Genomic DNA, 15459 nt, shown 5'->3' on the forward strand with positions numbered 1-15459 from the left:
TTGATAACAGCCAAGTGGACTGTCGCTATGTCATTACCTACTTGATAACAGCCAAGTGGACTGTCGCTATGTCATTACCTACTTGATAACAGCCAAGTGGACTGTCGCTATGTCATTTCCTACTTGATAACAGCCAAGTGGACTGTAGCTATGCCATTATCGACTTGATAACGGCCAAATTGACTGTCGCTATGCCATTACCTACTTGATAATGGCCAAATGGACTGTCGCTATGTCATTACCTACTTGATAATGAGCAAATGGACTGTCGCTATGTCATTACCCACTTGATAACAGCCAAATGGACTGTCGCTATGTCATTTCCTACTTGATAACAGCCAAGTGGACTGTCGCTATGTCATTACCTACTTGATAACAGCCAAGTGGACTGTAGCTATGCCATTATCGACTTGATAACGGCTAAATTGACTGTCGCTATGCCATTACCCACTTGATAACGGCTAAATGGACTGTAGCTATGCCATTACCCACTTGATAACTGCTAAATGGACTGTCGCTATGCCATTACCTGCTTGATAACAGCCAAATGGATTGTCGCTATGCCATTACCTACTTGATAACGACCAAATGAACTGTAGGTATGTCATTACCTTCTTGATAACGACCAAATGGACTGTAGCTATGTCATTACCTACTTGATAACGACCAAATGGACTGTCGCTATGCCATTACCTACTTGATAACGACCAAATGGACTGTCGCTATGCAATTACCTACTTGATAATGGGCAAATGGACTGTCGCTATGCCATTACCTACTTGATAACGACCAAATGGACTGTCGCTATGCCATTACCTACTTGATAACGACCAAATGGATTGTCGCTATGCCATTACCTACTTGATAATGGCCAAATGGACTGTCGCTATGTCATTACCCACTTGATAACAGCCAAATGGACTGTCGGTATGCCATTACCTACTTGATAACGACCAAATGGACTGTGACTATGTCATTACCTACTTGATAACAGCCAAATGGACTGTCGCTATGTCATTACCTACTTGATAACAGCCAAATGGACTGTCGCTATGTCATTACCCACTTGATAACAGCCAAATGGACTGTCGCTATGTCATTACCTACTTGATAACAGCCAAATGGACTGTCACTATGTCATTACCTACTTGATAACAGCCAAATGGATTGTCACTATGCCATTACCTACTTGATAATGGCCAAATGGACTGTAGCTATGTCATTACCTACTTGATAACAGCCAAATGGATTGTCGCTATGCCATTACCTACTTGATAACAGCCAAATGGACTGTCGCTATGTCATTACCTACTTGATAACAGCCAAGTGGACTGTCGCTATGCCATTACCTACTTGATAACAGCCAAATGGACTGTAGCTATGTCATTACCTACTTGATAACAGCCAAATGGACTGTCGCTATGTCATTACCTACTTGATAACAGCCAAGTGGACTGTCGCTATGTCATTACCTACTTGATAACAGCCAAATGGACTGTCGCTATGTCATTACCTACTTGATAACAGCCAAGTGGACTGTCGCTATGTCATTACCTACTTGATAACGACCAAATGGACTGTCGCTATGCCATTACCTACTTGATAACGACCAAATGGACTGTCGCTATGTCATTACCTACTTGATAACGACCAAATGGACTGTCGCTATGTCATTACCTACTTGATAACAGCCAAATGGACTGTCGCTATGTCATTACCTACTTGATAACGACCAAATGGACTGTAGCTATGTCATTACCTACTTGATAACAGCCAAGTGGACTGTCGCTATGCCATTACCTACTTGATAACAGCCAAATGGACTGTCGCTATGTCATTACCTACTTGATAACAGCCAAGTGGACTGTCGCTATGCCATTACCTACTTGATAACAGCCAAATGGACTGTAGCTATGTCATTACCTACTTGATAACAGCCAAATGGACTGTCGCTATGTCATTACCTACTTGATAACAGCCAAATGGACTGTCGCTATGTCATTACCTACTTGATAACAGCCAAGTGGACTGTCGCTATGTCATTACCTACTTGATAACGACCAAATGGACTGTCGCTATGCCATTACCTACTTGATAACGACCAAATGGACTGTCGCTATGTCATTACCTACTTGATAACGACCAAATGGACTGTCGCTATGTCATTACCTACTTGATAACAGCCAAATGGACTGTCGCTATGCCATTACCTACTTGATAACGACCAAATCGACTGTAGCTATGTCATTACCTACTTGATAACAGCCAAATGGACTGTCGCTATGTCATTACCTACTTGATAACGACCAAATGGACTGTAGCTATGTCATTACCTACTTGATAACAGCCAAATGGACTGTCGCTATGTCATTACCTACTTGATAACAGCCAAATGGACTGTAGCTATGTCATTACCTACTTGATAACAGCCAAGTGGACTGTCGCTATGCCATTACCTACTTGATAACAGCCGAGTGGACTGTCGCTATGTCATTACCTACTTGATAACAGCCAAGTGGACTGTCGCTATGTCATTACCTACTTGATAACAGCCAAGTGGACTGTCGCTATGCCATTACCTACTTGATAACAGCCAAATGGACTGTCGCTATGCCATTACCTACTTGATAACAGCCAAATGGACTGTAGCTATGTCATTACCTACTTGATAACAGCCAAGTGGACTGTCGCTATGTCATTACCTACTTGATAACAGCCAAATGGACTGTAGCTATGTCATTACCTACTTGATAACAGCCAAGTGGACTGTCGCTATGTCATTACCTACTTGATAACAGCCAAGTGGACTGTCGCTATGTCATTACCTACTTGATAACAGCCAAGTGGACTGTCGCTATGTCATTACCTGCTTGATAACAGCCAAATGGACTGTAGCTATGTCATTACCTACTTGATAACAGCCAAGTGGACTGTCGCTATGTCATTACCTACTTGATAACAGCCAAATGGACTGTAGCTATGCCATTACCTACTTGATAACAGCCAAATGGACTGTCGCTATGCCATTACCTACTTGATAACAGCCAAGTGGACTGTTGCTATGTCATTACCTACTTGATAACAGCCAAGTGGACTGTCGCTATGTCATTACCTACTTGATAACAGCCAAGTGGACTGTCGCTATGTCATTACCTACTTGATAACAGCCAAGTGGACTGTCGCTATGTCATTACCTACTTGATAACAGCCAAGTGGACTGTCGCTATGTCATTACCTACTTGATAACAGCCAAATGGACTGTCGCTATGCCATTACCTACTTGATAACAGCCAAGTGGACTGTCGCTATGTCATTACCTACTTGATAACAGCCAAGTGGACTGTCGCTATGCCATTACCTACTTGATAACAGCCAAGTGGACTGTCGCTATGTCATTACTTACTTGATAACAGCCAAGTGGACTGTCGCTATGTCATTACCTACTTGATAACAGCCAAGTGGACTGTCGCTATGTCATTACCTACTTGATAACAGCCAAATGGACTGTCGCTATGCCATTACCTACTTGATAACAGCCAAGTGGACTGTAGCTATGCCATTACCTACTTGATAACAGCCAAGTGGACTGTCGCTATGCCATTACCTACTTGATAACAGCCAAGTGGACTGTCGCTATGTCATTACCTACTTGATAACAGCCAAGTGGACTGTCGCTATGTCATTACCTACTTGATAACAGCCAAGTGGACTGTCGCTATGTCATTACCTACTTGATAACAGCCAAATGGACTGTAGCTATGTCATCACCTACTTGATAACAGCCAAGTGGACTGTCGCTATGCCATTACCTACTTGATAACAGCCAAATGGACTGTAGCTATGTCATTACCTACTTGATAACAGCCAAATGGACTGTAGCTATGTCATTACCTACTTGATAACAGCCAAATGGACTGTAGCTATGTCATTACCTACTTGATAACAGCCAAGTGGACTGTCGCTATGTCATTACCTACTTGATAACAGCCAAGTGGACTGTCGCTATGTCATTACCTACTTGATAACAGCCAAATGGACTGTAGCTATGTCATTACCTACTTGATAACAGCCAAGTGGACTGTCGCTATGTCATTACCTACTTGATAACAGCCAAATGGACTGTAGCTATGTCATTACCTACTTGATAACAGCCAAGTGGACTGTCGCTATGTCATTACCTACTTGATAACAACCAAGTGGACTGTCGCTATGTCATTACCTACTTGATAACAGCCAAGTGGACTGTCGCTATGTCATTACCTACTTGATAACAGCCAAACGGACTGGAGCTATGTCATTACCTACTTGATAACAGCCAAGTGGACTGTCGCTATGTCATTACCTACTTGATAACAGCCAAATGGACTGTAGCTATGTCATTACCTACTTGATAACAGCCAAGTGGACTGTCGCTATGTCATTACCTACTTGATAACAGCCAAGTGGACTGTCGCTATGCCATTACCTACTTGATAACAGCCAAGTGGACTGTCGCTATGTCATTACCTACTTGATAACAGCCAAGTGGACTGTCGCTATGCCATTACCTACTTGATAACAGCCAGGTGGACTGTCGCTATGCCATTACCTACTTGATAACAGCCAAGTGGACTGTCGCTATGTCATTACCTACTTGATAACAGCCAAGTGGACTGTCGCTATGTCATTACCTACTTGATAACAGCCAAGTGGACTGTCGCTATGTCATTACCTACTTGATAACAGCCAAGTGGACTGTAGCTATGTCATTACCTACTTGATAACAGCCAAGTGGACTGTAGCTATGTCATTACCTACTTGATAACAGCCAAATGGACTGTAGCTATGTCATTACCTACTTGATAACAGCCAAGTGGACTGTCGCTATGTCATTACCTACTTGATAATGGCCAAGTGGACTGTAGCTATGTCATTACCTACTTGATAACAGCCAAATGGACTGTAGCTATGTCATTACCTACTTGATAACAGCCAAGTGGACTGTCGCTATGTCATTACCTACTTGATAACAGCCAAGTGGACTGTCGCTATGCCATTACCTACTTGATAACAGCCAAATGGACTGTAGCTATGTCATTACCTACTTGATAATGGCCAAGTGGACTGTAGCTATGTCATTACCTACTTGATAACAGCCAAATGGACTGTAGCTATGTCATTACCTACTTGATAACAGCCAAGTGGACTGTCGCTATGTCATTACCTACTTGATAACAGCCAAGTGGACTGTCGCTATGCCATTACCTACTTGATAACGACCAAATGGACTGTCACTATGCCATTACCTACTTGATAACAGCCAAATGGACTGTAGCTATGTCATTACCGACTTGATAACGACCAAATGGACTGTCGCTATGCCATTACCTACTTGATAACGGCCAAATGGACTGTCACTATGCCATTACCTACTTGATAACGGCCAAATGGACTGTCACTATGCCATTACCAACTTGATAATGGCCAAATGGACTGTCGCTATGTCATTACCTTATTGATAATGGCCAAATGGACTGTCGCTATGCCATTACCTACTTGATAACGACCAAATGGACTGTCGCTATGCCATTACCTACTTGATAACAGCCAAATGGACTGTCGCTATGTCATTACCCACTTGATAACAGCCAAATGGACTGTCGCTATGCCATTACCTACTTGATAACGACCAAATGGACTGTCGCTATGCCATTACCTACTTGATAATGGCCAAATGGACTGTCGCTATGTCATTACCCACTTGATAACAGCCAAATGGACTGTCGCTATGCCATTACCTACTTGATAACGAGCAAATGGACTGTCGCTATGTCATTACCTACTTGATAACAGCCAAATGGACTGTCGCTATGCCATTACCTACTTGATAACGGCCAAATGGATTGTCGCGATGCTTGATTGTCGCTATGCCATTGCCTACTTGATAACGACCAAATGGACTGTCGCTATGCCATTACCTACTTGATATCGGCCAAATGGGGTGTCGCTTTGCCATTACCTACTTGATAACGGCCAAATGGACTGTCACTATGCCATTACCTACTTGATAATGGCCAAATGGACTCTCGCTATGTCATTACCTACTTGATAACAGCCAAATAGGCTGTCGCTATGCCATTACCTACTTGATAACGACCAAATGGACTGTCGCTTTGCCATTACCTACTTGATAACGGCCAAATGGACTGTCACTATGCCATTACCTACTTGATATCGGCCAAATGGACTGTCGCTTTGCCATTACCTACTTGATAACGGCCAAATGGACTGTCGCTTTGCCATTACCTACTTGATAACGGCCAAATGGACTGTCACTATGCCATTACCTACTTGATAATGGAGAAATGCACTGTCTCTATGCCATTACCTACTTGATAACGACCAAATGGACTCTCGCTATGTCATTACCTTATTGATAATGGCCAAATGGACTGTCACTATGCCATTACCTACTTGATAATGGAGAAATGCACTGTCTCTATGCCATTACCTACTTGAAAACGACCAAATGGACTCTGACTATGCCATTACCTACTTGATAACAGCCAAATGGACTGTCGCTATGCCATTACCTACTTGATAACGACCAAATGGACTCTCGCTATGCCATTACCTACTTGATAATGGCCAAATGGACTGTCGCTATGTCATTACCCACTTGATAATGGCCAAATGGACTCTCGCTATGCCATTACCTACTTGATAATTGCCAAATGGACTGTCGCTATGCCATTACCTACTTGATAATTGCCAAATGGACTGTCTCTATGCCATTACCTACTTGAAAATGACCAAATGGACTCTCACTATGCCATTACCTACTTGATAACAGCCAAATGGACTGTCGCTATGCCATTACCTACTTGATAACGACCAAATGGACTCTCGCTATGCCATTACCTACTTGATAATGGCCAAATGGACTGTCGCTATGCCATTACCTACTTGATAATGGCCAAATGGACTCTCGCTATGCCATTACCTACTTGATAATTGCCAAATGGATTGTCGCTATGCCATTACCTACTTGATAATTGCCAAATGGACTGTCACTATGCCATTACCTACTTGATAATGGCCAAATGGACTGTCGCTATGCCATTACCTACTTGATAATTGCCAAATGGACTGTCGCTATGCCATTACCTACTTGATAATGGCCAAATGGACTGTCGCTATGCCATTACCTACTTGATAATTGCCAAATGGACTGTCGCTATGCCATTACCTACTTGATAACGACCAAATGGACTCTCGCTATGCCATTACCTACTTGATAATGGCCAAATGGACTGTCGCTATGCCATTACCTACTTGATAATGGCCAAATGGACTCTCGCTATGCCATTACCTACTTGATAATTGCCAAATGGATTGTCGCTATGTCATTACCTACTTGATAATTGCCAAATGGACTGTCGCTATGCCATTACCTACTTGATAATTGCCAAATGGACTGTCGCTATGCCATTACCTACTTGATAATGGGGAAATGCACTGTCTCTATACCATTACCTACTTGATAACGGCCAAATGGTCTGTCGCTATGCCATTACCTTAATTGATTACTTCAGCAAATGGCCAAAAGTAGCCTTTATGTCCCAAGTAACATATGCTGCAGTTATCAACTTCCTGACTATAGTATTAAGTCGTGAAGGAAACCTGCAGGAACTTATCTCTGACAATGGATCTCAGTTTGTTTCAACTGAGTTTGAAACATTCCTGCAGGAAAGAAACATCAAGCACTACCGTAGTTCTATATATTACCCACAAGCCAATAGGGAGATATAACGTTTCAACAGTGCTTAAGCACTGTTTACACCCTGCAAACCTCGAAGGGAGGACCTGGAAATCATTCGTACCTGACTTCTTGCAAACGTATCGAGCAACAAGACATGCAACAACTCATCAGACTCCCACTGAACTTCAACACAGACGTACACTGCACACCAAGTTGCTCATTGTGGACCATCAAATCAGCGTACCTGCTGCAAGACTCGAGGATGTGAGACGCTGCGTTCAACAGAAACAAGAGAAGTCGAAACGATGCACAGACAAGCGCCGGGGAGCAAAACCTTCCACCTTTCAATGTGGTCCTTTCGTGCGAGTTCAGAAACCTGGACTTTACAAGAAAAGCCAAACCAAGTTTACCCAACCGCTCAAGATCATTGAACGGAGAGGTACTGTGATAGGGATATTTTCCTTCAGTAGTATGTAATAGATGAACCAAAAATTCAATGTCAGAAGAGAGCCACAAATTTTAGTTCCCGAGGAGGACAACACTTTCTGTCTTCAAGGAAATACACAGCAAGAAACAATAACCTTTATCAAACCATATCACAATTCACATATTACATTGCAAGATTCACAGAAGGTCCCAAGTGAAATCCTGGTACAGTAGGGATGCACAAAGGAATGTCATACCAAACACCAGCATGCATAGAATACAGTTAACATACAGTGTAAACATACAGAATCGACCAGCCAAGTAAACATCCTAAGTACAGCATTACAAACCTAGTGAAAATCCTAAAGTACAACACACCAACATCATACAATTCCAGTGCTAATCCTGCTAACTGGACATCAGTTCTGATTCTTATACAATTTCAAGTGGGAGGAGCAAGTGGAGGGGGGAGGAGCGAAGAGAGGGGAGGAGAGCAGTAGGATTGGTTGGGCAAAGTTTGGGTGGGAGGGAGCAAGGATCGGGGGATACAATGTGATTGGTCGAGTGAAATATTGAGATGAGAGTACTCCCCGCTGAGAGCAGATCTGCATTTTCAAATTCTTTAATGAGAAGAATGTGTTGGTCCAGACTCTTCGGCGCCAAGACTATCAATCATAACATTGCGTTAACGTTGTTATAACTTTGCAGCAACGTTTTATAATGCTATTGCAGGGACATTAACTTTATGGTTTAATATTTAGAAAATATAAAAACAGGCATACAATAAGAAAGTCCCTATTTAATCAAAAGGTCACTCAGTAACTATGACACTCACATCCTTTTTCAATCTGCAAACTCATCTTTTCCCCCATAAGTCAAAATCATACTGCATTCCCACAAAATATCTTTACTGAGCAGCAGAGAGACAGAGAGAGCTAGCCTACATGGATTTTATACTTTAGACTAACCCCTATCAAACACTAACAAGCTATAACTTTTTTTATTTGATTCAGTGTTTAACCATCTTTCTTTTGAAAGATTTTACTGAGAACACTGAAAATTTCATAAAACTATCTATTAGATAAATAGAAAGAAAGTGCAGTGGGCCCATCCGCCATCGGCCAGTGCGAAGCAAATCATCCACCTTCCATTGTCCAACGGGAACTCTTTTTGCCCAAACTCTGCAAAATAATTACCAAGTATTTTGCATTCACTTATCAATACAATGTTTATCTTGGACTTTGTACTGAGTCGATTATTTACTAGTTTTATAAACACAAAGGGATTTGTAAAGCAATTCCGTGGATGCTAATTACTCCAGGCAGCTGGTCAGACATGGTGTTATTCAGCTGCTAGTTTGTATTATTTAATTATTTACCAAAAAGACAATAGCTTTTGCTTCAATTTGCTTATATAACTCAATAAGACATACTCGATCTAACATTATATTATTTCCAAAAACCCTATTTGTAATAATATTACCCTCAGTCATAAAAATGATTTTGCCATGACAATATGTGATCCACCATTGCCTCCACTAAGAATTTACTTTTCTTGAGCAAACGAACTTGGTCAGAGTGTCGGAGATAACTTGGCAACTGTAGGAAATCCCAAATTCTGCATGGAAACCACAAAAAAACTGCACACTAGGAAAGCAGGTTGTGGCTCATAGAAATTACTTGATTTGACAAATTTTACACTTCCACACCTGCTACCTACAGACTCTCTGATGGGAAAGTGTGGAATGCAATTCATCTCGCACCTGCAATTCAGACCACAACTGGACTTGCTGCTGAAAGTGTGACAGGTTTGAAGAACTAGCAACGGTGCAAGCCCTACGGGTGGGGCTTCAATTGGGAAGCCCAAATAAAAAGGCAAAAATATCAGAAATTGAAGGCTTTTTTATTTTAAATGATTCATATAAACATCCGTTGACTCATATCACACGCAAATCATCAAAATCTAAACAGTACATGGCGCCCATTTTGAAAAAGGATTGAATTCTGCAAAACGGAAGCAGCCGCTACACCTCTTTCTCAGTCGCACGTTTATGTGTGAAGAGTGCGCGCCGAATTTGTAACACGGAAGCGGCCGCTTCACCTGTTTCTCAGTCGCTTTGCACATGCTGCCATGTTACTTCGGAGCCGCACGTTTATATAGGAAGAGTTCGTCAGGAGTCGATCTACTCTCTCCTGGTACGTAGTATAAACAGTATTTGTAGAATTTCAACAAAAGCCACATCACTGTTCATATTGGTAAATAGTATTCCATCGTGTTTGGAAAAAGTGGAAAATTGGAAAATTGGAAAACTTGGAAAACTTGGAAAAACAATATAGCCTATTTTACTCCCAGGGGTCCCAGCAATACCCACCCAAAATATCGTTGCAATTGGTTGAGCCGTTTTTGCGGTACCTTCGAACGGACGGACGGACATTTGGTGAATTATAGTAAGATTATAGTGCACATAACCCTGTCCAACAAATGCCTCCACAAGTCATTACCCCAGGTGTTCGTCATGGGACCAGACATCGTCGAGCCCCTGAATGTACCAAGGACTTTGTCATGTGACATGCTTACCTTCAAAAACATGCTTACTATGATTTTTGTTTTTCATTACCAGTTTTTGTTATCTTCACGAAAAAAGGAATAATGGGATATGTGGTATGGTGATTCAGTATTAATTATATTTACCATCAATTACATGCTTACTATGTTGTTTTTTTTCATTATTAGTTGTTATCAATACATTATATTTACCTCCCCCTTGCTCCCCTCCCCCTACTCCCCTCCCCCTGTCCCCTTCCCCCTACTCCCCTCCCCCTGTCCCCCTGCTCCCCTCCCCCTTCTCCCCTCCCCCTTCTCCCCTCTCCCCCTTGCTCCCCTCCCCCTTCTCCCCTCCCACACTGCTCCCCTCCCCCTTCTCCCCTCACCCACTGCTCCCCTTCCCCTTCTCCCCTCCCCCACTGCTCCCCTCCCCCACTGCTCCCCTCCCCCTTCTCCCCTCCCCCTTCTCCCCTCCCCCTTCTCCCCTCCCCCTTCTCCTCCCCTCCCCCCTTCTCCCCTCCCCCTTCTCCTCCCCTCCCCTTTCCGGTCTTTTCCTATTGGTTGATGGCAAACCCTCCATGTACTGTAAATTATTATTTATCTACAAGCAAAAGTTTCGATGACACAATCCAGTTTAAAATGCAAACCTCATCCCTTGCCATTGTCGTGATTGTGTGCAGCAAAAGCAAAGTGCAGTTTCACTGTGGATGGTTTCCTGATGTACCTGCTGTCTGAAGAATGTCGCGTTTTCGACCCCTCGATGGAAAATCTATGCCAGGACATGCGGCGACCCCTCGCCCACTACTTCATCTCCTCTTCGCACAACACGTACCTCATGGAGGATCAACTTTATGGGCCCAGCAGCACGGAGGCCTACATCAGGTGAAAACGTCTCACAGAGATTCGACACATCCGCCTAATACCAGAGAGACGGTTGTAGAGGAGGATAGCGAAAAGGGAGCAGAGGGTCAGAGGAGAATAGAGAAAGAGAGCAGAGGGTCAGAGGAGAATAGAGAAAGAGAGCAGAGGGTCAGAGGAGGGTAGAGAAATGGGAGCAGAGGGTCAGAGGAGGGGAGAAAGAGAGCAGAGGGTCAGAGGAGAATAGAGAAAGAGAGCAGAGGGTCAGAGGAGGGTAGAGAAATGGGAGCAGAGGGTCAGAGGAGGGGAGAGAAAGGGGAGCGGAGATCAGAGGAGGATAGAGAAAGAGAGCAGAGGGTCAGAAGAGGAAATAGAAAAGGGAGCAGAGGGTCAGAGGAGAATAGAGAAAGAGAGTAGAGGGTCAGAGGAGGATAGAGAAAGGGAGCGGAAGGTCAGAGGAGGGTAGCAAAAGGGAGCTGAGGGTCAGAGGAGGGTAGAGAAATGGAACAGAGGGTCAGAGGAGGGTAAAGAAAGGGAGCGGAGGGTCAGAGGAGGAAATAGAAAAGGGAGCAGAGTGTCAGAGGAGGAAATAGAAAAGGGAGCAGAGGTTCAGAGGAGGACGGAGAAAGAGAGCAGAGGGTCAGAGGAGGATAGAGAAAGAGAGAACATAGTAGAGTGAGGATGTTCAAGAGCAGCAGAGCAGGTTTTAAGATGCGAGAGCTGATGCCGTCTGATGCAGTTGCAGAATCGTAGTCGAGAGTTGCTGGAAAAGTTCTCCACCTTCTCAGGTGCAAAAGTCGTAGAGTGCAGGAGCAGTTGAGTACGACATGGAAGGATGGAAGCTGAGGATATGACAGTTGGAAGGAAACATATAATGGAGGCGTTCGGTCTTGTCACGAGCGGAGGCGGCTGTGGTTTTGTTGGAGGCGAGGGAAAGGATGGAAGGGGAGCAGATACTTCAGAGACAGACTGAACAAGGCGTAAGGACGTTTTAGAGGAAGGAGACAAGTTTGCAAGTTCAATCTTGTGATTGGCTCAATCAGAGTGGACACACACACTTGTTGCGGCCTTTGTGGAATGATCTGAGGTTACCTGACAGAAGCATTAAAGAAAACATTCACCTTTGTCGCTCTTCCCTTCCCCACTTCCCGACTTCTATTCCAGCACAACACTCCCCATTCCCTCTGTTTTCTTCAAGGTCCAATTCCTTTGTATTTCACAGTACGATTGTTGTGTTGGTTTAACGTTTAACGTGGCTTAAGATCATAGGGTCTTCAGGGTGAGACCCTGTCGTGCCGTTAAATAACACCAGGTGGGGTGACTCAGCCTGTCATCCTTCCGAGGTCTGCAAAACGAGCACCTGCTTACTGCAAACGGGGCACTGTATCAGCGGCACGGCCTCGATCCCAGCAATGATGCAACCAACAGCCACAGGCTGCATACGAAATAAACATTCACTCATTTTTCTGACTGAATAGTATGAGCTTTCATTTGTAGTTTAAGTTTGGCAGAAACCAAGATTTACCTGTTAAACACTTCTTACCAAATGAAGGAGTAGTGATTTGGTCCATTAATTAGCAAACAAATCAACAAAGGATCTGATCGTGGAAAATGTGAACATTTCAATTCACTAACAGATTCCTTCCCATAATTATAAATATAACGCCATAAATTTACATGATGCATATAATTATTAATACCAGCGGCACTTGGCCTACCTTAGGTGGGAAATGCAGGTCTACACGAGCTCCGCATGGTTGTTGTTGCTGACGTTGTTGTTGTGGTTCTTGATGGTGGTCGATTATTGAAATGTGCACCCATTGGTTGGACGGCTGCAGGAACCCACACGTATTTGTCGCTTGACTCCCCCCACTATGGCACCCAAACAAAATAATATGGCCGCCCTCTTGTTTTTCTTGTGGGCCTAATGCATTAGGCCTACAGGCCTCTGCTGATTATAGCAATACGCGTGGCAATACGATTATAGCAATACGACTTTGGTGGGAATTTTTCTTGACTCCGTTACGGACAAAGTCCGTAATGTAATTTTTGAACTGCCCAACTTTGGGGTTAAACAATCCGTGCCCATGTGACGAATCAGCTCGTTCTGATAAACAATCCGTGCCCGTGTGACGAATCAGCTCATTCTGATAAACAATCCATGCCCGTGTGACGAATCAGCTCATTCTGATAAACAATCCGTGCCCGTGTGACGAATCAGCTCATTCTGATAAACAATCCGTGCCCGTGTGACGAATCAGCTCGTTCTGATAAACAATCCGTGCCCGTGTGACGAATCAGCTCGTTCTGATAAACAATCCGTGTCTGTGTGACGAATCAGCTCGTTCTGATAAACAATCCGTGCCCGTGTGACGAATCGACTCGTTCTGATAAACAATCCGTGCCCGTGTGACGAATCAGCTCGTTCTGATATAACCGTGGTGGAGGGTGTCATGGATGTGAGGTGTCGATTTAATGTTTTAATAGCGAATCAAATGTGTGTTTCCCAATTGGCCCGTCACCGGATTTTGGCCTAGATTGTGACCACAGTGCGGTCATTCTTGTTAGTTCGTTGATCACAACATATCTTACTCCACATCACCATTTTAAGAAAGTTTAAGTATATTATGAAGAAGATAAAGGAAGTTGATTTGTAATACTGGTTACAACCAAAGGTGGTGCTATTTTCACCATTCCGTGTACACCTGGTGGCCCATTTACCTATCCACAATTTCGAACCCCTATAATTATATTGCTAAGAAACAAAATCAAACAAGTCTTTATGATGCAAATTTTATTGAAATCAGATGTATAGAAAATTAGTTATGAATTTGGAATGAAATCCATCATTTTCAAGGAATATTCTGTTGCATTCCAACTGACATTTTTTGAAAAGCTGCTTGAATCGCTTTTTCAAGTGTTGAATGTTTGTTGGAATTGTGTAAACCTGGAGGATTTGCGTTTTTTTATATACATATATTTTTTTATGTACCTATATACTCGTATATATACAGTATAAGTAGTAATTTATATGATACTTACAGGAACTCATCAAGTTTTGCTTGACTATAACAAATAAATGTTCTAAATGTCCCCCTTCAAAATGTCCCCTTGTCCTGTACACTTGTACACTTATGGGTATGCGGGTGTCTTCTGATACCTCAGGGGGATGGATGCCTTGCATAACCCCAGGTCACCTGTGGGCAATGTGTAGTACCTGTCAGCCCCCATTATAGGGTAACGGTCCGCAGCCATGCGCTTTAAATGGGAGATGGCTCTGCACATCTGGAGGATGAGAGTCGAGTCGACTCCAACAACATGGGCGGAAGAGGGTGAATGACAAGCACGATGTGTGCACACATTATAGACAACAATTGGATTAGATGAAAGAATTGTACACCTGTGCAGTACGGCCTATTTCACCAGTCCCTTTTGGACCATAATTGGACATTACATGAACTTGTAAGTGTTGATGCATTGCAGACACATTGGACAAACGTGATATGTACATGATGAATACTGAGGATAATTAGAGATGATGGATGAATTGTATATGTACACCTACTTCTGCAATAGAATAGAAAACTAATATTACGTCTGGCATTTTATTTTTTACAGAGAAATGTAGGAACCCTTTATATGAACAGGTCCCTTTGAAAACAAGAAACCGTAACTGCATTGAAAATACGTTCACTTCTTCATGTATCTGTATGAATCAAATTGGCGCTCCTTTACATGAACCTTTCTAGAGCATTACTTGGTTCCTCCTAAGAACACAAGGGTAGTTCAGCAAGCACACGAGATTTTTTTTTGAATGTCCCTTCTTTTCTATACTTTGTTATGTGGCACAACCCATATATAAAGGGGCTTTTTTTTATGCCCCTGGCATT

The 15459-nt window shown here is 43.0% G+C and overlaps 1 protein-coding gene across 2 annotated transcripts in view; it reads left to right on the forward strand.

Moving 5' to 3' along the window:
- LOC137433731 (1-phosphatidylinositol 4,5-bisphosphate phosphodiesterase delta-4) overlaps positions 1-15459 on the forward strand; it is a 163217-nt gene that overhangs the window by 41230 nt on the left and 106528 nt on the right. For both annotated transcript variants that reach the window (XM_068126005.2, XM_068126004.2), the window contains exon 6: positions 11392-11593. In XM_068126005.2, the coding sequence (XP_067982106.2) occupies positions 11392-11593 (202 nt within the window). The remainder of the gene's footprint in view (positions 1-11391; positions 11594-15459) is intronic.

Source organism: Myxine glutinosa, chromosome 10, assembly GCF_964187855.1.
Source record: "Myxine glutinosa chromosome 10, kmMyxGlut1.1, whole genome shotgun sequence".
NCBI lineage: Eukaryota > Metazoa > Chordata > Myxini > Myxiniformes > Myxinidae > Myxine > Myxine glutinosa.